This window comes from Abramis brama (assembly GCF_963993115.1).
Source record: "Abramis brama genome assembly, chromosome: 1".
Classification (NCBI taxonomy): Eukaryota; Metazoa; Chordata; class Actinopteri; order Cypriniformes; family Leuciscidae; genus Abramis; species Abramis brama.
In genome coordinates this window covers 16,586,700-16,613,853 of record NC_139963.1, presented here as the reverse complement: position 1 = coordinate 16,613,853, position 27,154 = coordinate 16,586,700, and the positions used below count along the sequence as shown (strand labels likewise).

Genomic DNA, 27,154 nt, shown 5'->3' with positions numbered 1-27,154 from the left:
GAGTATTTTGTAAATTAACTCTGCCGTGTTAAGACTTTGCCCATGATTGACAGCTTCCTCGATCAATAAATGAAAGGTTCCGCTTGTTTAAACCAATCAGAGAGCTCTCTAGGCGGGGCTTATGCGCGCTGTCCGTCAGCCTCTCACCATCGGAGGATTGTTGTTGTCATCAAGATGGAGTTCTTGTTGGGGAATCCGTACAGCACTCCCGTTGGCCAGTGCATTGGTGAGTTAGCGGCTTATAGTAGCCTGTTCTTCAATGAAATATGTTTTAATAACAGTTAATGGACCATGTTTGTCTATTGTTCGTGTTAAAAATGCTTGAAATGTGTGTAACGTTAGCATCTTACAGGAGCGTGAACAGTCAGCACTGTTAGCTACATTAGATGATGTGCTAGCCAGCCTTTTTAATCCGGTAGAAACACAGAAATGTTACTAGGGAACTCTAATAATGTGTTTCTATAATGGAAAATTCATAACTAGCCAGTTAGAGTAAGTGTGTCGTCAGCAGATCTTCACTGTGACTGAGTGTGAAGCTGCTGAAGTCTCACTGGCTTCAATCAGAGCAGCATCTGTCTAACATTTACAATTTAGGAGTTACAAACTTAGTCTATACGGAGATATCACTTATCTCTGATTATATATTTCATATCGATTACTCTCAATCATGTAAGACTTTGCTCAGTACATCATTATAACAAAAAAAATCTGTCACATTCGTGTTCATGAATTAGCCTATGCAAAACAGTACTTCTATACTGTTTAAAAATAATGAAAAATAAATGACAACATGTCAATATCCAGGGCACCAAATCAAGACATATATATATATATTGACAACATATATATATATATATATGTAACATGAACAGATTCTAAATGTGTCCTGAGTTTGTATCACAGCACTGTTACATTTTTCAGTATAGGATTTTTCCAGTTTAATAATTGCATTTCTTTCACAGTATTTTCACAGTAAGACTTCTCATGTATCTACTGCACTCTCAGACATTTCTTGTTAAAGACTTCAGTACTTTACTGGCAATTTTAGTCAAGGTTTTACAATTGTAATGTAAAAAAGAAGAAGAAAAAAAGCGTTTACAGAGTTTACAGTATTGGAAAATCATACTGTTTTTCTACAGTCCATAATGAAGTTATGAATAGATTATGCTGTGGAGTTTTTTTTAATTCTTGTTGGCTTTATCTGTGCTGATGAACTTATTTCTGCTTCACTTTTAGCAGTTTGTGTTGTTGGTTTATTTTGTAATGTTCAGAGTTTATCTGTATTAATATTATTATTATTATTATTATTATTGGGTCATTTCACCTGAGATTTGGAGCCAAATTACAGGGGTGTAAAAATGACTTTTGGTTGGACAATTAAATGAAAATCTGTTGACTTTAGCAATCTTTGTTGCATTATATGCTAACAGTGATAGTTCAAAAAGGGCAAAAAGCACTTTTTGAGAACATTTTTGTTTTTGTTTTTTTTTGCCTCACGTTTGCATGCCTGTAATGCAAGAAGTATTAGAGATATCTTAATATCGTTTTAGATTCTGGTTCTTTCCAAACTTTTCTTTTGGTATCTTCATTTTAAAGGCCCTCAATGGTTAAATCCCAGAGATATGGACATGTTAATGTGGACAGGTAAATGTATCTTATTTTCAAAACCCAAATTTGGTTCTCTTTGCACACAGCTGATACTTTATTTTTTTTTAAAAAAAATTTTAAGAGGAATATCTGAATAACAAATAATGTTAAGATTAGAAATGTATCGTGTTTTTCTATCAGCTCAATTGCATAGAACATACCTGTCTGATTATTTTTCTAAAGTTGTCATGGCTGTAACTAAAAGTATTCAAGATTAATATCCTTCTAGATTTTCATTCTTAATAAGCTTTCTTTTGAAATCTTCATTTTTCAGGCCCTATATAGTTCAGTCCCATAGACATGGGGATCTCAAAGCAGCTCCATGTTCAAATGGTTGAATTTTATATTTTATGTTTCATTTGGGAAACATTATCATTTAAATGGCTCAGTCATTACATACCTACACCCAACGATCATGTATATTAGTTCACCCATTGTTTTGATAAAGAAATACATTTTTCACTTTTGCTTTTCTGTTTATTTTGTAATACTGAATGCACAAGTCAAGTCATCTCTAATTCTATAATGCTTACAATACAATACAGCTTATTTCAAAGTGGCTTCACAATAGTAACATCTTTTTGCAAAAGATGTGACATTTTGCATGTTGTGTGCGTGTTTTGTGGTTTTGTGTGTAGAGTTTCGAGAAATGGAGCCAAAGTCTTTATGAGGGAGTCATTGAAACATTCATTCAAACCGATACATTTTTAAAAAAAATTATTTTATATGAATAAAATATATATATATAAATATATATATATATATATATATATATATATATATATATATATATATATATATATATATATTAATTAGATATTTTTAAATAGACAAATTAGCCTAAATTTTATTTTGTTAACTTGTCTATTCAGAATTGTGGGAGAATCGTGATCTTTGTTTTAACCCTTTCACACGTAAGTTCAAAATATTCCAGCTGACCCCTCAGTTTTTTAAGGCAACCGTTATTTTAGAATGTATCACCTTATTATTTCCATGGCGACTCGTCATGCTTGTCATGTGACACACCGCATCCACAGTAGCGCTGTATGACAGATGCATCACTTTTATTTAGTTTTTCCATTATTCAAAATGTTCACGTCATCAATACCTGATATTCCGATTCTCAAATATGTGGAAGTGAATGTGTTTTGTCGTTTGTCACTCATAAACATAATTTTATTTGTTGACAACTAGGCCTAGTATTCAGGTTTGATTGCAATTACTAATAGTTGAAGTGTTACATATTGATGACTCTTAAACCAGTTTGTGTTGGCATGTCTGGTCCTAAACTTGGTTACTTACAACCATCATAAAGCAACCATTTTCCAGTCACATGACTTTCCATTTGTTGCCAGTGCAGGTTTTGTGCAAACTAGTGCACTTGTGGCATCTTTAACCACTCTGATTTAGCTTTCCCTTTTTTACATGAGTGGTTCTGCGAGGAAATCTATGTATGGCAGTTTATTTGCGTTTCAAAGTTGCGTGTGGTCACGGTGCATTTTCCTAGGTAGAGTTATCGCATAGCCTAGTAAAATTTCTGAGACCACAATATATTGTATTTGTGTGACTGATACAGTGGCATTCTGTATGCCCTGCATTTGCATGTTGCCTGCCTTTAGCACTGCCGTTTCAAAGGTGTCGTGACACGGATTTTCTAATGGATTATTTTAATATACCCCTTAAAGGGATAGTTCACCCAGAAATGACGATTCTTTCATCATTTACTCAACCTCAAGTTGTTCCAAACATAAATTTCATTCTTTTGCTGAACTCAAAAGAAGATATTTTGAAGAGTATGGGTAATCAAACAGCTGATGGGCCCCAGTGACTTCCAACTCTATATTGTTTTCAATCTACATATTGAAATAAATAAGCTATCCCTCCCGTGGCCTTACACCAGGTTCACGTAAATTGATTGTTAATTATCACCCTGGTAATAAACAGGTTTAGGAAAGGACTATTAAATGAAATGTAGGCAAGTGAAAGAAACGCTCTCAGCCTTCGCAGCATCTTAAGTGGGCAAACTGCATTATCGCTACTCTGATTTGATTTGGTATTTTGCGAACAATGGCTCACTACTTTTCAGCAGCTCACTTCTCTGGCCTCGGGCCTGTAGGTCATAAGTTGATCCTGCTGGTTCAGGATCTGCTGACCACAGGACAATATCTCAGCAGATGAGTGTTTCATTATGAGGCAGATCATTATTTTGTTAAAGCAGATGTCTTCTATTAGCCGTTCAATAGTTTGGGAATCTTACAGACCCCAAAAAGTTATTGTAAAGCCCTATTCACAGGCTAACTTTGTTATTTTAATTTAATTACAAAATGAATAGGCCTAAATATAGCCAAATTGTGGAAACTGTGAAGACTGCTTATTTTAATATCAGTGTCAGGTAAGATATCTTATGTCTCTGCTCACTTATATGTGTTTATTATAAACAGGCACTTTGCTAAACCCTGAATGCCATTAAATTGTTTTTTAATAATAAAAAAAATAGTTTTAATCAATGAGTAGTTCACGTCTAGAAAACACACTTCTACCTCTATAATAAACAGGAAGATGTTCGGCACAGACGTTCAGTGATAAGAATTGTAACTGAAACATCGTTTAGAAAAATACTCCCATCTGGCGTTGTCATGATGCTGTAATTTCTTTCTAACTTTGATACCATACCTTAAAAAATATCAATATTTGTTAACATTTTCGATTCCACAGGGAAAACTGCCATATCGCCATACAGATAATTTGTTATCTCATAATTTTTTGATAATTTGTGTCATTTTGTTGTAATAGTTTACACACAGCACAGGGAGGCTTTATTTGAATCGTTGAACTACATTTACAAACAAAGACAAGTAAACGTTTTCTCAACTATGTTTACCTGAATACTCGGCAAGATGGGCATTTTGACATAATTTTGTACGTATTAGACCATTTAAGCGCAATAAGCCACGTAAAATAATTAAATATGGGCTCTTGCAAGTTGTTTGAGAGGCGGCTTTATGTGCGTGACACTTATATAGATCAGTGTTGCATGTGCTTTTGGTGAGAGCGTGAAACCTGAGGGAATGACTAAAATCATGCGAATTACAAGCACTATTCTACATGGAGTGAATGAGACGAGTGAGTGAGAGGAGGCGGTGTGTGTCACTACAGAAAAGTTGAAACCGTTTCAGATATTTCAGTATCGAAATGAGTGAGGTATGAGTGAGGAAAACAACAAGCTAGTGATCGTTTGGTACCAAATGGGCAACACAAGTTCACAGTTACTGATTCATTTCCTGTGTCATAAAAAGTCGCACCTCTGCTCTGAAATGACATGGTTGTCAATAACAAAAGTCAATACCAGTAACCACAACAATAACTAGCCTATATTAACATAAACATTACGAGATTCAATTAAATCAATGGCATCAATAGTGTTTTTCAATAAACAAGCTATGCTTTATTTTAAATAAGAAATATTAATATTTATTATGAATATTTATAATATAAATACAGTATTCTTAAGATCCTTGCAGTTTTGTCACATGTGTCTTGAATATGGGTACCAAATTGAGTCTGTATTACTGACGCTGTGGATTCTGGTATTGCTTTTTTGTCATATTAGTTTTAGTTTTAGATTAGTACTGATGTACCAGTACCTTTTAGGTCACTTAAATAGTTACCTTAGACATTTCTGGCTGTCAATTTAATTTTAGCTACCCGCTGAAGTGACAACAAGATTATAGTGTTTGTCCAACTCCTCCGAGAGATTAAAGGATGATGGTAAAAGTGTTTCATCCCCTCCTCTCAGACCAAAGTGGACTATATTCAGGATTGATACTGGCCCACTGAGGCATGAACTTTTAAAGTCCCCCTGTGGTGAAAATCAAGCTTTTATTGTTGTTTATATGTCTATGTGGTGTTTTTAATGTGCTTTAAGACAAACCATGTGCAAATTCATAATTCAACATCATTGCTGAGTATTTTCTCTTTAAAACTGCAGTGAACCAAAGACAGTCTCAAAAACGGGGTTTGAAATCGCCAGTGTTCCTTACGTCACAAACTAACTTGTAACCAATCATGTCACAAGGGCAGGCTTTAGCATATCATTAACTATGACCGCTCTGAAGCAGTGGAGTCTCGAAGAGTAGCCAGGTTATTCTGGTATATGAAAAATCGGGTACATTTAGCAATAAAGCGGGTGAAATATGTATATGATGTAAGCCTATATTACGATGTTTTGATGAGCTATACGGCTTTCTCCACTGACGTTCTAAGTTGTTCAAAGCGTTTCTAAGGATGCTGATTGTTAGACGGCAGCTGTCTGACTGAGATCGCGAACGGGAACATGGTTTGTGTAACATTAGCAAAACATTATTAGCTGTTTGATAACGTAGTCAAGCTAAAGGTTAATCATATTAATTACCTTTATGTGTCCGACGTTGTAGAGAGCGATACATAAAAACGCATTATCATTCTAATGCATCGACTTGAAGACGAGCCTGTGTGAGTGAGTGGAGGCGGGACTCATTTGCACGTTCATGGGCCCACGTTTACTGAATGAAGCAAGGGTGTAAAGTTACATTCAAGCTATTTTAAGGCATGAATAAAAAAAATCACTGTAAAAAGCATTTAAATATGTCATTTTGGTGATCAAAGATGAGTTTTAAGGGATAGAATTATTGACTACAGGGGGAATTTACTCACAAGCCCCTTTCACACAGATATTCCGGAAAATACACGGATAAAGTGACCCGGGTTCGTTTGAGTTTGGTTCTGGTTCATTCACATTGCCAGTGATTTTCCTGAATCAGAGAGTGCGTTCACACACAACCCGTAAAAATTCTGTAAAGACATGTGACATCGATGTGACTTGTAATCTCAGCAGCGTCTTAAGTTTGCTTATGAGCTGCGATTTCTCTCTCGAGAAACCAAGCTTGTGCATTTTTTTCTCTGATTCGATCATAAACTTGCGCATTACATACCGTTTCACAACTGGCGAACGATCCCGGCTTCAGCGTCATCACTACGACACAGCATTATTACGGCTTTTGTTCACACAGCGCGTGTTCCGGGACTGAACATGGCAATGTTACTAGGTCCCCAACCCGGCATCGATCCCGGCATCAATCCCGGGTCGTGTTTGCGTTCACACAGAAGGTGTTCTGGCAATTTGCTGGGTTCAAAGCGCTGTGTGAAAGGGGCTACAGAGAAGGACTTAATGAGTCTCAACATAAGTAGCTTTGGAATCTGAAGTGTTTACTAAGTGTTCAGCTTTACTAAAATATCACGCTGACAGCCAACTTTCTTGTGAGATTTTGTTAATCCCTGTATAGAGTTGTTTTTTCCCCAATATGAAATCACTTGAGCTACATGCATAGGCAGGGAAACATTTCACAAACCCATGGTTCATGAGACAGTAACTGGAAGTAACTGTAATGACTTGTGGTCAGTGTGATTTTAAACAAACTATTAAAAAGCTGAAAGCTGAAATAAATTAAAAATAAATACTATAACCGTAAATTATACTAAAATAACTGCTTGTGGTTCAGGAAGTTCTCTGATATATTCAGTCAGCTCATTCAGTGATGGATTTGTTAGTGTAACAATGGTGGCAAAGACGAGGTGTGGCGAGGATCTATATGCAGCAAAAGATAAACATAAACAAAGATAATCCAACCAAGAAGCGGAACATAATCCTGACCAGGAACAAGAATGCAAAACGCAAAGGCAGGAACTCCCAAACACAGAGCTATATACTGTATGTATACACACAGGGAAACTAACAAGATGACAAGGAAACAAGAAACAACCGAGGGACTATTAAGAACTAATCAGTGTTGCTATGGTAACAAACAAGGGAACCGGGAACTAAACACAAGAGGAGAACACAGGAACAATAGAAACAGAAAACACTTAAAAGTCCTTGCAAAAGCACAACAACGGGATCGTGACAGTTAGACTGCATGATTTTTTTATTTTTTTTGACCAGTTCATTAAAAGAACCTTCTCATTGAGAATCAAGGGTCATTTGTTCATGAATCACTCTGTTAAAGCACTGCAACTGATTAACATTACAGCAAGCACTGATACAGGTCAGGCTGTGGTGTTAAGGTCTCCAATGTGGGTGACTGTATGGCCGTGTGGTGTTTGGCTGAGGTTGGTACGGCTGAGTCCATGTGATCCAGACTAGCACTGGTGGGCCAGCTGGACTGAGCTCTCAGTGTGTCTTGCCTGTTTTCCACTTGCTTTCTCTACCTGTCTTCCATTTCCTAGCATACAATATTGTCCAAGTTTTATTTTCCTGCTCTTGTTTGTTTACTTATTGCCTCCTTTCGTCCTCCCCACAAATCTTCTTGAAGAGATTACTGGAGGATTTTCCATTAGAAGTGACGGATAAAGGAATATTCTGGAGAAGCTAAGCTCAGTTAACTTGACAGCATGTGTGACATTAATGCAAAAAATTATTTCATCTCCTTCCTCTTTTTCTTATAAAAATGTTATCAGAAGTGAATGAGGCTGGTTTTGGATAATTTAAAAGAAGAGTGATGCTTATAATTTAAAAAAGCATACACACTCATTCTTCTGCTAAAACTTGTATATTATTTGAGCTGTTTAAATAGTTTGTACAGTTTGTAAGTTGTAAAATTATAGTAAAATCAGTAGGAGACCCTTGATGGAGTTGTTTTTTACATTCATGTGGTCACAAATAAATGGAAGCAGGTGTGACTGAATACGTATGTCTTCTCTCTATATGTGAAATGTTAAATACCAGTTTGATTCAGCATGATTGATGTGCACTACTGACACAAATTGATAAATTATTGTCACTGTAACCTTTTTTTTATTGTAAAACATTGATTAAATATTGATGCTGGAAGTCTTTAAAGGGATACTTCAGGATTTAGCATTAAGCTTTGTATTAGTAGAAAACCTGTAGTATTTTCGAATTACCGTGCTTTCCACCCTCATATCCCCCTGAGACAAGAGATTTATGTATTTTTTGTCTGAAAAAAATCCTCCGATGACGCAAAAATCGTCATATTGCGTCATCTGAGGATTTTCTGGCCAGAGGCTAAAGACTACAGCCAGTAGGAGGAGCTGTTCCGCATGTGTTCAACCCGCCCATAGAGGGTGGGATCTCACTCACAGAATGTACACATAGTTCAGCCGTCTTTCTTTGGAAGCTAAGCTAGCAGGCTCTTGTTCTGTGGAGAAAGCTGAGTAGTAGGGGTTACCATCCTCCTTTTCCCGGACTTGTCCGGCGGGCAAGATCGTTCAAAATGTCCGGGATTCGGCTTTTGCTTTCTGCGGTCGCCATTCATTGTTTACATGCACACCTTTTGTTTCAATCTAGCTGGATTCATTCCAGTTGGTGAATCTGAATGTAGTGTTTACATGAACGCTAAACAAGTGATCGGTTGATGTGCGTTTTAACCATAGGTTTTAACACTGCTAAGAAAATTCCCGCTCCTCCGTGAGAGATACGAGACCGGCGTGTCTCAGTAATGACGCCACCGGCCTCGCGCCGTTCTCCCGCGCCCCTTAGTCTCGTCCTGCTCGCCACAGTAAACATGATGAATGGCGACTGTAGAACGCAAAAGCAGAATCCCAGACATTTTGTGCGATCTCAAAAACCCGGGCAAACTCGTCACGGAGACTAGTAGCCTAACCTTGTTGTTTTCAGCTGCGCTCTCTAACCGGTAGGCGTGGCTTGGGAGTGGCTTCCTAGGGCAGCGAAGCAAGTGCATTCTGGGAGTTGTTGTCTTTCATCCACATAAGCCAAAAATACATTTTCTGGCTTTTCTCAGTCTAGAAAGCTCCAAATTCAAAACTTTCTTCACATTTCTTCTACATTTCTACAATTAGTGGGGTTTCAAAATAAGTACCTACTCTGAGAGTATGCGATTTTGGACGCAGCCTGTGTCGTCTTAACAAAGCGTCTCACAGCCACAGCCAGCCTACAGGAACAGGACAGGAGTGGAAGAAGAGGGCTGGTATGAACTCTGCTCTGGTGTCTGGCAGTATCTGTAGTCTTCTCTCCGCCTCGACACATCTGTCAGTTTGATAGAAGAGCAGCTCAGGGGTATGAATTAGGCATGAAGTATTTCCTGCGGCTTGGCAGACTAAAGGAAACGGCCTCACCCATCCGTGAAAGTGGTGTTATGCTCCAGACACTTCCCAGTTTGTTGAGGGAAAGTTCACTGGCACTGGCAAGCTAATGTCCAGTGCTGTGGATTAGGCTTGCTGTGCCATGTGTTACCGGTGTTACACGGTGTTCAGCCACACCGGCAGCACCCCCACTGTAATTATGCTTTTTTTCTAATAGAAAAAAACCCCATTTAGTTCAGTTGGACAACAGACGCTACAATTATAAACTGATAGCGTCTGCTTTGCTCCATAAAGCACAAGCTGCAGAGTCACAGCACAGTGCAACAGGAGTTAAGATTTCACTTATCACGTGACAGAGTTGACTGACAGGACGATGTTGGTGGAATTGGTTAACAACAGATCCTGAGCCTCATTGACAAATATCCCATCTTGTAAAATGTGTGTTCAGTACTGCCGCTCCCTGTACACAGAGTACTCGGGATCATGAATTCGACAGTGAAAAGTGAGCGCATTAAAAACTGATTTAAATACCCCGCATATTGATAGCTGCAGCCTCACGTGTTAACGTTAACAACTCAGCCAGTGATAGTTGTTATTCCGCCTCTAGAGGCCGCTCTCGCTCTGTATAATGCCAGCAGTCTCTTCTCAGCGCGCTCGTACTGTGTAATGACAGCGTACTCTTCTCAGCCGCTCCAGCAACGGACGCAACCCGGAAAAACTATCGGTGTGGATTTTTGCCGATAACGAAAGTTCCACCAATCAACTATCGGTACCGATATATCGGCAAAACCGATGAATCGGTCGACCTCTAGAACAAACATACAAATAAGAGCTGCACTGATCTAGTATACTGTTACACATGAGTTTTATTTCTGTACCTTTTTTTTATGTTCACTTAAGATATAACAGGCTATGTTTACTAGGACAATCGCCTAGACCGGAATTTTGTTGATGTAATTTTGAAACAGACATGAAACAGAGCTCAGTTCAGCATTCACATATGGGTATGTGTATGGGTCAGTATGGGATTTACCTGTTAGATTCATAGATGTAGTTGGCTCAAATGGATCGCTTATACAGAATCGCTTAAAGGTGACATATTATGCCCCTTTTCACAAGATGTAATATAAATCAATGGTGTCCCCAGAATGTGTCTGTGAAATTTCAGCTCAAAATACCCCCCAGATCATTGATTATAACACCTTTTTGGGTGTGAGCAAAAACAAAACCCGTGAATCTCACTCATCCAAAATCCCAGAAATAACCACTAGCGGAGTGCAGCCTTACAGGCTCAGGAAGAGGTTGCAGCTTTTAGACGGCACCTGGACATTTCTGAATGGTTATTGGATACATTTATGTAGTTGATATGTCACCTTTAAACTAGTCGATTTGGTGTTTGCAAAATTTCTGATGAAATGTTATGGAAATTAGACGTGGTGCCCTAGATATGGGGATGAATTCTACATAATCTGTGGAGAGATGTAACTGCTGCACCTTCCACATTTGGTCGTGGTGTTTCACTGTGGCCAAAGCACAGATCTGTGGTCAGCCACCCTAGTGACTCAAATCAAAATTGGAACTGAAACTGAAGTAGCTTTTTGGAAATGTATGTTGCCTAAACACATACTTGCAATAACAGAAAATATCTAGATGAACAGAAGTTTCAATGTGTATTTCTGTTGTTTGTACGGATGTTCATTGGCGCTTTGCTGCTCATGCATGCAGCGTTGAGAGCTTTTCGAGTAATAAACACATGTGAGCAATCTTAAAAGCAGTCCCTAAAAATAGGATCCAAATGTACTGTTTATAAAGCAATTTCCCATATTGATTTTTCATGGGTTTTATCCATATTTTGAATTATTCATTGCATTGTTTTTATGTCGTAACATAAAATTACCAGAACTTGGTGAGGACTTTTCACGTTATTTTGGGATGAGCGTCTCTGTGCATTTGTCATGAATTTTGTCAGTGCCTAAAATTCGCATGAAATGGAAGTTGTGATATTCTTTCTTCCCTATTGTGACGTATGTGAAACGGCTTCTCGAACAAGAACAAATGTAGGGCGGGGCTTGATTTGTCTATAGGTAATTGATTGGATGGTTGTGGTTTGTTATTGGTGGATCTCATGTGAGTGACAGGTTGTCAGTAAACACATCAGAGAAGAGGAGATATCACTGCAAGATTTATTTTGATTAAAGATTACGAGGCACATAACAAAAAAAAAAAAATGTGCACGGATAAATTATTTATATTAAACACTGCAATATTCGACAAAAGAAAAATAAGAATTGTCCATTTTGATTAGATGGTGACTTTAATAAACACATTGCTTCATCTACTGTAGGCCTATATTGTATACAGTAATTTTTTGTGTACCCTCAATAAACACTATACATAATGTTCATCGAGGTCACAAAGCTCTCTACAGTCATTTTATTTCAACCACGTTATCAAAATATTGTGACCAATATGCATATATTATTTAAAAATAATAATTTATTTAACAACATTTTTACAAATTGTACAGATTTTCCCTCAAAATCAGCACAGAAAGTGCCAAAAACAAAATCCAGATTCTACTTGTGTCTGATGGTGAAACTGACAGCACGGTTTCCAAATGTCTACAGGAAAGTGTACAGGAAACAGAAGTCATTTTGAATGTGGAATGTGCTGATGGCCAAACTGTGAACATTTCATCTGCTCGATTTGCTATATTTTGTCACCGGTCCCCACACTTATCCTGAGTCACCAGGAAACAAAGCCAGCTTCATGTTGTGCCACAGTGAAATCTCACTGAAGTGTACATCCTCAATAATGTGCCATTAACAGTTCGTTCTAAAGCTTCTTGGCTTAAAGGGGACCCATGCCCCTTTTTACAAGATTTAATAAGCCTCAGGTGTCCTCAGAATGAGTCTGTGAAGTTTCAGCTCAAAATACCCCACAGGTTCTTTATTATAGCTTGACCTAAATGCCCCTATTTGGGTGAGAGCAAAAACACACTGTTTTGGTGTGTGTATCTTTAAAATGCAATGAGCTGCTGCTCCCCGCCCCCATTTCCAGAAGAGGGCTGTGCCTTTACAGCACATGCTTCAGATTGTCGGGGTCAACAACAAAACAAAAAGTTGCGTTTATGAATTACACAGACGGTGAGTGTTTTCGGGTTAAAAATAAAAATGACAACATAGCTCTGGTCTGTTCAGAGATAATGGATACTTTAGCCACATTAGCTATACAATTTGCAAAGATTCACAAAATGTAAAATGCGATAGTTCTGGATATGAAGTTGGATCACGAGCAGTTGGTATTGATCCATTTGATCCAGTCACATTCCCTTAATAAATAAAATGAATCCACTGCGTCCTCGGTGCTCAGATGCCTGGAGTTTATGGAGATTCTTATGGTCATTATTATTACAGCCAACAACAGAACAGTTATAATGTTTATGTAGCTGAGACATATCACTTGCTGCTCTAGTGGGGATATAAACGGGGCAGATTGTGTGTGGCTCACTCAGGGTGGGATCTATGCTAATAGGGCAGAGATCACCACCCATCGTGGGCGGGGCTTGCCCTAGGGAGAAAACTGGGACAGCATATTTTGAGACACTTTTTCGGTTTCATGGGGATTATAAAAAAAAGGAGTGGGTGGATTTTTACCAGTATAGGGAGGTTGTTTACACACATTGGCCCTCATTTATCAAAAGTGCGTACACCAAATTTCCAGCGTACACCTGGCGTACACCCAAAACCACGGTGACTTTGAGATTTATCAATATGGACGTTGGCGTACGGCACGCTCAAATCCTACGCCAGCTCAGGAGGTGGTGTACGCACGTTTTGAGTTAGTGCGGAAATGCGCAGAAAACCAATTCCTAACACCACAAAACGCACTGACAAACTAAAAGATATGATATATTATGACCCACTGTAAAAAAAAACACCAATATATTAATTATAAACTTCAGTGTTTATTTTTGTGCAACATGGAATTCAATGTTTAATTTGTGTGACTTTACCAAAGCATTTGATTTGTAGGCATATGTATTCCTTCAGTTGCGAGCCTGTGCGCTTTACCTGACGTTTCAAGCTTTGTTTATACTTTCGCCTGGCTCCGCAGCGCGAGTCTCCGCAGACTGCGCGCGCACCTCCCCAAACGGACGAGTTATACTCTATAGGCTACTCGACGCGCTCGCCATCGTACTATTCTTTGAAACAATGGTTAGGCCAGTTTTCTGTTTCATTTAAAAACTGTGGCAGATTGCCTCATATACAACATGTTGAAGAGATAAATTATGCACTGATCAAAATAAAAATGACATTCTTCTTCTTTTAAATAATAATAATAATAATACAAATAATAATAATAACGACATTCTTCTTCTAAATAACAATAAGCGTCATTAATAATAAAAATCATAATAAGAAGAAGAATATTACAAATTGTCATGCAATTATTAATGTGAATATATGGTACTCCACATCACATCATCATCACTATTGTACACCCCAATACATGTGAGGTGATACGAAATTAAATGCTAATTGTTTCAAAACACGTGCTGTAAAATAATGCATTGTGATGGGTAATTTGCTCATCCAAGTTTATCTTCTTTGCCGTCTTCCGTGTGTCCATGGCGTAAAATGAGGGCGTGGGGGAAGCGGAGACTTGAATATATAGGGGCGTGTTATTCTAATGACGATCGTTTTCAGCCGCGGCATTTATCAAAGGCAGGTATTGCGTACACCTGGATTTCAAAGGTACGCACAGCTTCATAAATCAGGCGGTGAGAGGAGTGTAAGCATAATCTTACGCCAACATATACGCCTTTTTCTACGCAAGAATGATAAATGAGGGCCATTATGTACAAGCATCATGTAAAAGTGAATTTTGCACTATCAGTCCCCTTTACAAAAAAGCCAGTCAGACGTGTGAAAGCAGATTTTAGCTGTAAGCTCTCATGTACGAGAATCACACCCGAGTTACCTCACACCTGATTTCAAAAGATTGTTACACTAGATATTATTTCATCACACTCTTCCGTTGTATTACGAAACGCATAATGGGGATTTCTATTTGCTAAAAGTACAACTGTAACTCCTCACTGTTCCATTATTGTGTAAAACGACCCCTTTTGACCTGAAGAGCACCAGTAGTCGAATAAGATTTAAACCTTATCTTGTGCTACTTTTGTGTAAGCAATGAGGAAAATGACATCTGACAATTGAGTAATAATCCAGGCTAGGTAAATTGAGGTCAAGCCTCCCTCACAGATGGGTGGCAGTAAAGATGACATCTCTTCTGCTAGATGCTGATCCACTCATCGAGTGTTTCAGGTCAGCTGCAGTGATAGGGAGTAACTGAAAGTTTCATCTCAGCTACTTTAAAGGTGCAGTAAGTGATTTCTGAGAAACGCTGTTGAAAGTGGATCAGACCGAGCAGTACAACATACTTGTAGCCAATCAGCATTAGGGGGCGTGTCCACTCATGATGGGGAGGAGAGAGAGTGAGCCAGTCAGCAGTAGGGGGCGTGTCCACTCATGATGGGGAGGAGAGAGAGTGAGCCAGTCAGCAGTAGGGGTTCGTGTCCACTCATGATGGGGAGGAGAGAGAGTAGGCCAATCAACAGTAGGGGGCGTGTCCACTCATGATGGGGAGGAGAGAGAGTAGGCCAATCAGCAGTAGGGGGCGTGTCCACTCATGATGGGGAGGAGAGAGAGTAGGCCAATCAGCAGTAGGGGGCGTGTCCACTCATGATGGGGAGGAGAGAGAGTGAGCCAATCAGCAGTAGGGGGCGTGTCCACTCATGATGGGATGGAGAGAGAGTGTGCCAATCAGCAGTAGGGGGTGTGTCCACTCATGATGGGGCAGAGAGAGAGAGTGTGCCAATCAGCAGTAGGGGGTGTGTCCAGTGACAGTCATGATGGGGCAGAGAGAGAGTGTTCCAATCAGCAGTAGGGGGCGTGTCCACTCATGATGGGATGGAGAGAGAGTGTGCCAATCAGCAGTAGGGGGTGTGTCCACTCATGATGGGGCAGAGAGAGAGAGTGTGCCAATCAGCAGTAGGGGGTGTGTCCAGTGACAGTCATGATGGGGCAGAGAGAGAGTGTTCCAATCAGCAGTAGGGGGCGTGTCCACTCATGATGGGATGGAGAGAGAGTGTGCCAATCAGCAGTAGGGGGCGTGTCCACTCATGATGGGGCAGAGAGAGAGAGTGTGCCAATCAGCAGTAGGGGGTGTGTCCAGTGACAGTCATGATGGGGCAGAGAGAGAGTGTGCCAATCAGCAGTAGGGGGCGTGTCCACTCATGATGGGATGGAGAGAGAGTGTGCCAATCAGCAGTAGGGGGCGTGTCCACTCATGATGGGGCAGAGAGAGAGAGTGTGCCAATCAGCAGTAGGGGGTGTGTCCAGTGACAGTCATGATGGGGCAGAGAGAGAGTGTGCCAATCAGCAGTAGGGGGTGTGTCCACTCATGATGGGGCAGAGAGAGAGAGTGTGCCAATCAGCAGTAGGGGGTGTGTCCAGTGACAGTCATGATGGGGCAGAGAGAGAGTGTGCCAATCAGCAGTAGGGGGCGTGTCCACTCATGATGGGGTGTATATTATGGTAGGTATTAGGTATATTATGTTAGGTATATTATGTCTTTGTAGTATTTTACATGTTTCCCACTAGATCCATTTGTTCGACCAATGTCAGACGGGGAGTATTCTCGAAACCTTTAAACCTCGAAACAGTCATTATATTTTGCAATAAATTTTTATGACAGTAGTGGTGCAGAAATGACACATTTCACATTTATTTGCAATTGATTTTTTTAATAAATATTTACTCTGGTTTTTAGATATTTTAGACATTTTTGTAGGGCCCTATGATTTCTGCGATGCGAACGGAATACAGAAAAAAGTTATTTGAAAAAAATGAATTTGGAATAAAATGAAAGAAAAATTTGGAGAGAAATGTAATTTCATAGAAGCCCTATTTATGTAAATAATAATAATAAAAAAAAATAGATTGAATGTTGGTTGCTATGTTTTGTTAGTATCTTATTTAATCTGTCTTGACAAACTACAGTTTTGAAATAGCTTCCCCAGAATCAACTGTAAGTGCCCTGCAAAATGGACTTCCCAGGGTATTTCACTGTCTTAAGTAACATTTCAATATGAAGGGAGCGAAGTTCGAAGGGCACTGCAAATAGTGTTGGCATCATCCCAATACTGCAAGAACGCTGACGAAAGGTGGAAAAGAGTTAAGGCTCCACCATATTTATAAAGTTCAATTAGTCCCAGGTTTAAGTTGCGCATTACATCACATTTACAGCGCAACTATCATGATTACGGTTAATTAAGATAAAGGACTCATATCTAATATAACCAAATTACATTTATTTTAATTTCAAACATTGCAACAGACCTTTCAGATCACTCAATTTAGTGCTTTCAAATATAACAGATTATGTTAATTGAAATTTATAATAAATTTATATTTATATAAATACACATTGATCTACACAGTACATGCATAAAAGTATGATATTTATACTATATTTATAGATGTATACTATCTCTATGTTTGATGTTGCTGCAGGGTGTTGTTCCGTATGAACACATTTTGTCAAGTGAAGTGAACTCTAACAGATATCCCGTGCTCAGGGAATAGTGAGCAGTGAACACTACGTAGGGACCCTGTCGATTTTGAGTTCTAGACGTGGTCCTGTGTCTGGAACTCATAATTGAGTTTGCGTCAGTATTTGAGTCAGTCTGCTGATCCGTGTGTGATTTTGTTTCTCACAGAAAAAGCCACAGATGGCTCCCTGCAGAATGAAGACTGGACACTCAACATGGAGATCTGTGACATCATTAATGAGACCGAGGAAGGGTGAGAGACGTACACACACATAAACACATGCGCACAGATCTTGCTGATGACTCACAGCGACTCTCGCGGACTCATTCAGAGCAGACTGACTGGGAATGTGCTGTCGTAGTGTTGTGCTCCAGCAGTCATGGGTTCTCACAGTTCCTCTTGGCCTGTTTACAGCTGACGATATATGTTCATTTTTAAAGTTATCGATATCGGCCCAATAAGAAAATTTGGCCAATATATTAAATCTGATAAATAATAGATTATTTCCTTCAGCTGTGCACTGTCGTGATGGTTTTGAATTGCTTGAAATATGATTTGAATCACTTCCAAAAAGGAAAATACAGTTAAAGTGCAACGTGCAGTGCAAGTCTGTCATATAGGCTACATAAAAATTATAATGAGAACATTATAATTGTGTGCTTAGGACGTGGCATTTAATGGTGAGACTTTTGTTTTTGTGATCAGGCTCTCAAAAAAAAATTGGATTTAGATTTATCGACCAATAAATCGGTTATTGGCTTTCAAATATAGAGTTATCGATATCGGCCAAAATGTTCATATCGGTGCATCTCTAATTTGATGTATTAATTGATGTACACTACCGTTCAAAAGTTTGGGGTCGGTAAGATTTTTTTTGAAAGAAGTCTCTTCTGCGCACCGAGGCTGCATTTATTTAATCAAAAATACAGTCAAAATAATAATATTGTGAGATATTATTACGATTTAAAATGTTTTCTATTGTAACATATATTAAAATGTAATTTATATTCCTATGATGTAAAGCTGAATTTTCAGCATCATTACTCCAGTCTTCAGTGTCACATGATCCTTCAGAAATCATTCTGTTATGCTGATTTGCTGCTCAAGTTACATTTCTGATTATTATCAATGTTGAAAACAGTGCTGCAAAATATTTTTGTCACTTTTGATTAATTTAATGTGTTCTTGCTGAATTAAAGTATTAATTAAAAAAAAAAAAAATCATACTGACCCCAAACTTTTGAACGGTAGTGTATGAAATCAGCTCAGTGAATACGAGTGTGACTGGATCACTCCAGACGAATGTTCATACCAGGTGTAAACAGGTTCTTCACACAGAGTCACGGTGCTTTTCCTGCTCCACATGATTCTTCACTTTCTCTTTTTCTCTCACACTGTCGTCAAACTGGCCCTACAGGCTTGTCTCTGTTCTGTGTGAGGGAACACAGGACTCTGTTGTGTTCTTCTTTGTTTGAGCTAGTTGTTTCCTGTTGTATTAGAAATTGTGGGTGTTTTCAAGAATTTAAACAATCTTTCCTGTTGTTAATTATGCATTCAATTATTTATATAAATGCCCTTTTTAAGCAGATTATGCCAAAGAGTAGATTTGGACTTTGTAAGAATAGTCAGGTCTGATATGATTGATAGAAAGTGACCATCAAGTATTTAGCATTCAATTTCCCAGTTTTTGTTTTTCCCCCCTTCAGTTTTGTTTTTCAGTTCTGCCATTTTGTACTTCCCATAATGCAAGAGATTATTACTACTATAGTTCCTCTTCTCTATTTGACCGTACGGCACATGATGGCTGCCTCTGAAATCGCATACTTCCCTGCTATATACTTGGTGATAAGCAGAATGTGAAATTAGTATGTCTGAATTCATAGTATAAAACAGAAGACTAAATCAAATGGACACTTTACTTTCCGGTACTTAACAGTAGAGAATTTGTGAATGACATTATGAATGTAGTACGTCCAGATTACATTCATACTAAGTAGAGTAGTTAGGCAGATTAGGCAGGTAATGTGATTTTGGATGCGGCTAATTGCTTTCCTCCATTTCTCCGGTCTAAAGTTTGAGTCATGAGCAAAGTCCCTCTTAAAGCGTAACTCTCGCCATAATGCAACCTAGGGTCTTTTTGTTAATCTACCCGAGGCAAACTTTAGTTTAAAAGCATAATTAGAATGGAAACACCTTTTTTAAGTTTGACCGTATTTTTGTTTTCGGTCAAATTGCCTTTTGAATGGGAGTGCTAGGGGCACTTCTATGATAGCATCAAAATTTATCTGTAAAACACTAAGAAGGCTCGACACAGCATGAAACTTTGCTCAGAGTATTACCAGGGCTCTACACATGAACTAGAGCATTGAGAACATTGTTTGTGTACACAGAGTTTACTAAAAAGAAAGATTTTGAACAACTCACTGTAGCTGTTGTTGTTTCCGTCCGCCGGCATTTTGTCAGTCAAAAATAGTCGATCTCCGAATGCAACGTAACAGGGAGGAGAGTAAAGATGGAAAGCTCCTAAAGCTTAGTTCCATGTAAATTCACGGATAATTTGTTGTTTTGTCGTTAGTGAAAATCAATATTGACCTTGTATTTGAAAAAGGATCTTCATATAACAAACAATACTAAAATTCAGAGTCAGTTCGTTCGCATTCGGAGATCGACTATTTTTGACTGTCATAATGCCGGCAGATGGAAACAGCTACGGTGAGTTGTTCAAAATCTATCTTTTTAGTAAACTCTGTGTACACAAACAATGTTCTCAATGCTCGAGTTCATGTGTAGAGCCCCTGGTGATACTCTGAGCAAAGTTTCATGTTGTGTCGAGCCTTCTTAGTGTTTTAAAAATAGCAATTTTGATGCTATCATAGTCGTGCCCCTTGCACTCCCGGTCAAACTTAAAAGTGGTGTTTCCATTCTAATTATGCTTTTAAACGAAAGTTTTCCTCGGGTAGATTAACCAAAAGACCCTAGGTTGCATTTTGGCGAGAGTTACGCTTTAAGACAAGTCATTTATTGGCCATCTATGTAACACCCTGTTACAAAAATAATGGTTGGTTCTTTTAACTATGGCGAAGTGTTGAGAATAATTTATCTCATTAATTTGTACACAAGTTAAAATGTCTTTACGTTGAGTTCAACTTTTAGTAGCTGATGTCATTGTTCTTGCTTGTAAAAAGCTCCTTAGATCTGACTTGCAAGAAATGGGAGCTTTGATCACACCACAGGAAATAAAAAACCCAATTGCGGCTTCTTGTGTAAGCTTAGAGATAATGATCTTTCTGGCCCTGAATTAGAGTGTGTTTGTAAGAGGGCTTTCAGTACTGGCGCTCTGGTGGTGTCTAGTTAAATTGGGTCTTTTAATTCCTGTCCTGAGCTCATAGACTGTTCTGCTGAATTGTATGTTATAAAATGGATTGTTAAGGTCCTGGATAATTATGGTTGATGATCCAATCGTGCTGAAATACACAACACAGACGCAAAAAGTCTATTACGCAAAAGTTCAACTTCAGTAGCTACAGTTGGGGGTTTGTTAAAATCCCTAACCCAAAGTAGGAGCAATGCCACCAATAATTGGTTATTTGTGCTATAAAGTAGGTATAAATAAGCAGTTTCTTCAGTAGAATATACTCACATCACTAGCCCTTTAAGGCCCGTTCACACCAAGAACGATAACTATAAACATAAAGTTTTAAATGTTTATGCTCTAACACCAAAGGAGCAGTCACATTTACTGACGCTCGACCAATTTTTGCAGGCGGAATCAAGTCATTTCAATTAGGAATCCATGCAATTGTGAAATTCGCTCGAGGACGAAAAATTCCCCTCATCGATTTCGCAACATGTTCAGGTTGCTTAAACAGATAGAAACGTGACCTATAGAAAGCTGCTTAGTCGTGTGAGCTGTGCTTCATACATCACTACACTACAGACAATGGACCTTTCTTGTTCGTGACATTTCGCCAAAATTTCGCCAAAATTTCCAGGTCGCACTCACTCACCATTTTAATGTTTGGTCTAAAACGCAACTGCTCTCAAGTTTTGCCGCAGGACAGCAAATGCGAGTGAATTTTCTGTCATCTTTGCAGGACTGTGCAAAGTAACATATTTTAGCAACTGTGTGAAAGTGAATAGCACATAACAGGCACAATACCAGTATAAACATGAATATCTATGGGTTCAATATTCGTGCATCACATGACTAAACTTACGCCATCGTTTTTAAATACCTCCGTTTTCACAGTCCACACTAAAACGCGAAAACGGCGTTTTCAAATTTATCCACTTTGGAGAGCATTTTCAAAAAGCTCAGTTTTCGGTGCTAAAAACACTGTCTCAGTGTGGACGAAAAGCCAAAGCAGAGAGAAAAAGATGCGGTTTCAAACGAAAAGGTATTAGTGTGGACAGGGCCTCAGACGATTTAAAAAAACTAAAAAACTAATGGAAGTTAAAAACATTGAAAGCCAATCAGATCCTCCTTTCTTCAAAGTGCGCACTGCAATTATGGCAGAACATGACTGAAGAATGCACTTAGAATGAACATAACGTTATCGTCCATTGGTGTGGATGGTAATATTGGTATCATTGCCGTTTTTGGGGAGGACGGGTCTTTTAAGCTGTCGTCAAGTCATCTACACTGTTGTCCCCAACAGGCCCAAAGATGCCATGCGCGCGGTGAGAAAGAGACTCAACGGCAACAGGAACTTCCGTGAAGTGATGCTGGCTCTAACTGTGAGTTCCCTCACTTTCACATAAACCCTTGTGCTCATACTGTCTAGGAACACAATCTGTTTTACAGTCTGATGCTGTGCACCTTTAATAGTTAATGACGGCTGAGTACTTCTCCTCCAGGCTTGCCGGAGGCTATTTTGACATTTAAATAAGGTCTTTTGTAACTATATTTGGATGCATTATGCCAGCTGGAAGTGCTGTTTTATGCTGTCATCTGCGAGTTTTGGCATGTCTAAATGATCGATAATCTCAGCTTCTTATGTAATTGTCTTTTCTAGGTGCTGGAGACTTGCGTGAAAAACTGTGGCCACCGTTTTCACGTCCACATCGCCAACAGAGACTTCATCGAAGGTGTCATGGTGAAAATCATCACTCCGAAGAACAACCCTCCTGCTATAGTGCAGGAAAAGGTTCTGTCACTGATTCAGGTAAACTGAGTGAGGCGAATGACTCAGTCCCCCTGAGCTCTTTCTTTGTTTTAGCAATAAGGGCCTTCAGAAACCACTGTTGATGACCGTTCAGAATGGCGTGAGGTGTAGAATAATACCTCTGATGATGGACACTTTCACTTGGGTTGGAAACTAGATCTGGTGGACCTGCTCTATGAGGCAGCTTGCAATTGCATTAATTCTAGTTGACTGGAAGCCATTACAGAATCAGATTGACTCAGTGTAAAGTAGACGTCGGACATTTTCCAGAATTGTATTCAGTGCGCAGCTGCATTTTGTTTATTCTTCCGTCCTTCCAAATCCAATAGTCACATTGTTTTTCAGCCTGTAAAATGTCCAACCATTAGACAGCAAGCATATCCCTAAAATTTAGAGAATCTATTCTTCCAAATTTGGTAATTACAGCCATTTTCTAACCCAGCAGTTCTCAACAAGGGAGTCGGAACCCAATCGCAAACTTCCTTAAGATGACTTAAAATGATTTAAAATAAGAGCCAAACAACAAAAAATCAAGTTATTTTAAGTTAAGAACCAGGGTTCACTCAAAAAAAAAAAAAAGATTTAGGACTCTGTATTGGCCGATAAAAACAATTATTTTCACTGTTGGCCAATGGCCGATTGTTTAAAACCAGCAAATTATCAGGGCCTAAAATCCTGTCAATCAAAAGGGAGAGACAAACGTGTCAGACTGCAACCCGTACTGTGAAGAAAATCTCTCTTGTGTTGAATTTAGGGCTGTCGAAGTTAACGCCACAATAACACATCAACAGTTAAAAAGTAGTGACGTCAAATCAGGCACTATTTGACCCTATGAATCACTCGTAGCCCAAGCAAGGGTTGCCAGGTTCATGGTTTTTCACTACACCAAACATTATTTGTAGTGCGCCTCCCATTCAATAATCACAAAGAGCTTTGTGCTTGTTTCTTCTGATATAAAGTCTCAGCTTTCATATTTTGCCTATTTTTATCACAAAATTCAAACAATAAATGGCATTTTGACGTTCTTAAAGGGATAGTTCACCCAAAAATTTACTCTCCCTCAAGTTGTTCCAAACCTGTATGATTTCCTTTCTTCTGCTAAACACAAAAGAAGATATTTTAATGAAGGTTGGTAATTAAACAGTTGCTGGTCCCCATTGATATTCATAGTATTTTTTTTTTCCTACTATGGAAGTCAATGGGGTCCATCAGTCGTTTGGTTACCGACTTTCTTCAAAATATCTTCTTTTGTGTTCAGCAGAAGAAAGAAAGTCATACAGGTTTGGAACAACTTAAGGGAGAGTAAATGATGACAGAATTTTCATTTTTGGGTGAACTATCCCTTTAAAGCAAAACTATGTAACATTTTTTTACCTTAAAATAATGTTTCCAAAATCGTTTCAGTGGTTCATCAAGTCGTAACAGGGTGAAAGGCACTTATGCCTCCGCTTTGCAGTCCTTTATCTGCTATAACCACACTATGTGAGATTGCCAGATCGGGTCGCGTTTCTGTAGTTCTAATGAGACATAAGAAAACTACAAATTTGACTTGCTTTACGGCAAGCGTTACAATAGTCATTATTTTGTTTTTCTTAATTTCTGATGTCGCAATACATCATACTTTCATAAAATCATGCATCATACTCTATCTTGTCTGTGGACATCGTTCATTCCAAAGCCAGTGCTGGATAAACAGCGAGTTGGAAGAGACTTTTTTCCTCAAGAAAATCAAACTATCTGTATCAGTATCGGCAGATGTCATTATGAATAATCGGCTATTGGTATTGGCTGAGAAATTTAGTACCGGATGTGGACAATGGGGGTACTGCGGTCAAAAGGGATGAGAATCACTACTTTAACCTTTTCCATCTGCTTGGATCCGAATGATTTCCACTTGTGGCTACTGTATATTTATCAAGAACGGCCATCAGCGACAGTGATTAACAAAATTAATTATGCAATAAATGGATTTATAGTCAAAGAACCAGATATGATGAATGAAGACCCAGAGTCAGAATTATAATAAATTGAAGAAAAGTTTTACTGAAGATAGTTTGCAGTTTCATCAGCAGAAGACCGCTTCAAGACTCACAAGGAGTTCGCCCCGCTTACAGTTACAAAGATCACAGCACTTATACCCTTCACAGAGGTTTCTGATTGGCAAAGAAATAGATAAACACACATTTTCCACACATAAACAGATAGACTGAAGCATATCTCCATCGATTAGGCGGCTGACACTCGGACCCTGAAGTCAGGCACGTCGTGACCTTCCAGGTCGCAGATTAGGGTTGCTGGGCGCCAACATGTCCAGAACAACAACTCAGTCAATCTCCAGTAATGCCAGTGGTTCCTTAACCTGTAACCAAGAAGACTAACACACACACCGACACACAGCTTTTCCAATGTTGGATTTGGCCAGGCTCTAACTATAAACAGGAGTCTCGTCTCAAAACATCAAGATCATTCGTTCTTTCTCTCAAGGAGAGGACACTTCAGTTAACAGTAATGACTTTAGCTAAGAAATTGACACTTAAACTATTGGTTCCAATGACCACAGTTGTCAGGGTACCCTAGAAAAGCAGATGTATGTATTGACACATGTTGAAGAAGTCCATACTTCATTTCTGGAAGCCGGGCTAAATGAGCAAGCACTGTTGCTGCATTCAGATATCAAATACAGACATTCGAGAATACATGAAAAGAACATTTCAGTAATCACACTGCTAACTTCTATAACAAAGTCAAATCTCACAAGCCTAGAGAAGTCATTCAACTCGTGATGTTTAGAAGGAAAAATATTGATAAATACTGTGATTATAATCACTCATTACATATACATTGAAGCAGAAGTGGATTCCAGAATCAACCCTCTTCAGCAAATACATGGTTCCTGTTACCTGCTAAAGAACCATGTATTACTAATTGCTGAAAAATAGTCGGACTTTCCCCTGATAATACCCGGTTAGGTGTAAATTTAGAACCACTTCCTGTGGGACAGCTCTTTCAGCTCTCATCTTGTCATCTCTGCTTGTGTTTCACCCCAGTCCTGGGCAGATGCGTTCAGGAGTAGCCCAGACCTCACCGGAGTCGTGCACATTTACGAGGAGCTGAAGAGGAAAGGAATCGAGTTTCCCATGGCAGACCTGGACGCCTTGTCACCCATCCATACACCTCAGCGGGTGAGAAACACGCGACACGCGCCCTTGCAGATCTGTTTTTACATTCATTTCGCTTCATCTCCTCTTGTGTGTCATTCTAGGGAGTCCCAGAGGTGGATCCAGGCATTCACAAGTACAAAGCAGTCACGCAGCCCAACACGGCATCTCAGGCGACCCCTAAACCTGCAGCTGCTGCGACACCCGACTTAAACCCCACCCAGATCCCAGCCGTATCGGGACCAATCACAGCAAACCCAGAGCAGGTCACAACTCACCTTAGAGTAGACTTTGCTCTATTCAGTGTTAGGGGTGTAACAATACAGTGTCACAATATATTGCCGTACAAAAATGCATCGTGGATAGTGACAATGTGTATTGTGTATAATTCACCCAAGATAAAAATTACTGTGTGTGAAAAAAAACAAGTTAACAGAGGTTTAGTGTCAGTACTACATTAAACTACTATATAAAATGTTGAATACAATGTATAATAATGCAATGGGGGAAAATGTATGGGTCCTGATAATGCCAAATGTTTTATGTTACCATGTAAAAAGTGGCCTACATTATTTTAAATATGTCTAATCAGTGACAGAGTGCAAGCATATTCATCTAAAATAATTCTGTATTTTCAGCTTTTAGTTTATTTTTAGTCACCATTGTCCTGTGCATTGGGTTTCCAGCATCCACAATGTGTACCATATGTCTTGGAGTATCGCAATAATATCGTATCGTGAGTTCAGTATTGTGATATGTATCGAATCGTGACATGAGGGTATCGTTACACCACTATGTGTTAAGCTGAAATGAGGTAAACGGAGGCCTTTAGTGAAAGGAGGCCTTAAGTTTTTAGTGAAATGAAACAATTTATCTGCACATTTTCCTATCTACACTATATTTAAAAAAAAGGAAAAAACTCAGCTTTGATGAGCATAAAAGACTTATTTCAAAAACACAATCTTACTGACACCAAACTTTTGAACAGTATTGTACATTTGCAGTTCTACATAAAAACATATATAAAATATAGATCATTTAATGTGATTATGGCTAAACTGGGCACCAATTATGTTTAGTTTTCACCACTATATTTATCTATAGTTAATTTGGAAATGCTTTGTTTGTGCGTACAGATCGCAAGACTGAGAAGTGAGCTGGACGTTGTGCGTGGGAACATTAAAGTGATGTCAGAGATGCTGACAGAGATGGTGCCGGGCCAAGAAGAAGCCTCTGATCTCGAACTTCTCCAGGTTTGCGAGTTTTACCACTACACTCACTCCTTTACAGAGAATTTATGCTTTGGTGATGGTGTATTACATTTTACCAGGGCTCTGAACTGGTTCAAGGAAAGAAAAACGAACAACGGAAACGAACGAAAATTAATTAAGAGCAATGATTATCCAATTTAGTTTTACATTTATTCATGCCATTTCTAAAGTGAGGCATGTCACAGAAAAGTTAC

General features: G+C 38.9%; 1 protein-coding gene across 3 annotated transcripts in view; it reads left to right on the top strand.

The window, feature by feature from the left end:
* The first annotated feature begins 131 nt into the window (after nucleotides 1–131).
* The window catches only part of tom1l2a (target of myb1 like 2 membrane trafficking protein a), a 46,167-nt gene continuing 19,144 nt past the window's right edge, over nucleotides 132–27,154 (top strand). Inside the window, exons 1-7 of one of the 3 annotated variants that reach the window (XM_084130783.1) lie at nucleotides 132–226; nucleotides 17,534–17,618; nucleotides 22,025–22,103; nucleotides 22,382–22,531; nucleotides 25,579–25,713; nucleotides 25,794–25,955; nucleotides 26,826–26,942. In XM_084130783.1, coding sequence (XP_083986909.1) covers nucleotides 175–226; nucleotides 17,534–17,618; nucleotides 22,025–22,103; nucleotides 22,382–22,531; nucleotides 25,579–25,713; nucleotides 25,794–25,955; nucleotides 26,826–26,942 — 780 coding nt within the window. In that variant the 5' untranslated portion in view covers nucleotides 132–174. The remainder of the gene's footprint in view (nucleotides 227–17,533; nucleotides 17,619–22,024; nucleotides 22,104–22,381; nucleotides 22,532–25,578; nucleotides 25,714–25,793; nucleotides 25,956–26,825; nucleotides 26,943–27,154) is intronic. The other 2 variants (XM_084130781.1, XM_084130782.1) reach the window with 2 other exon arrangements.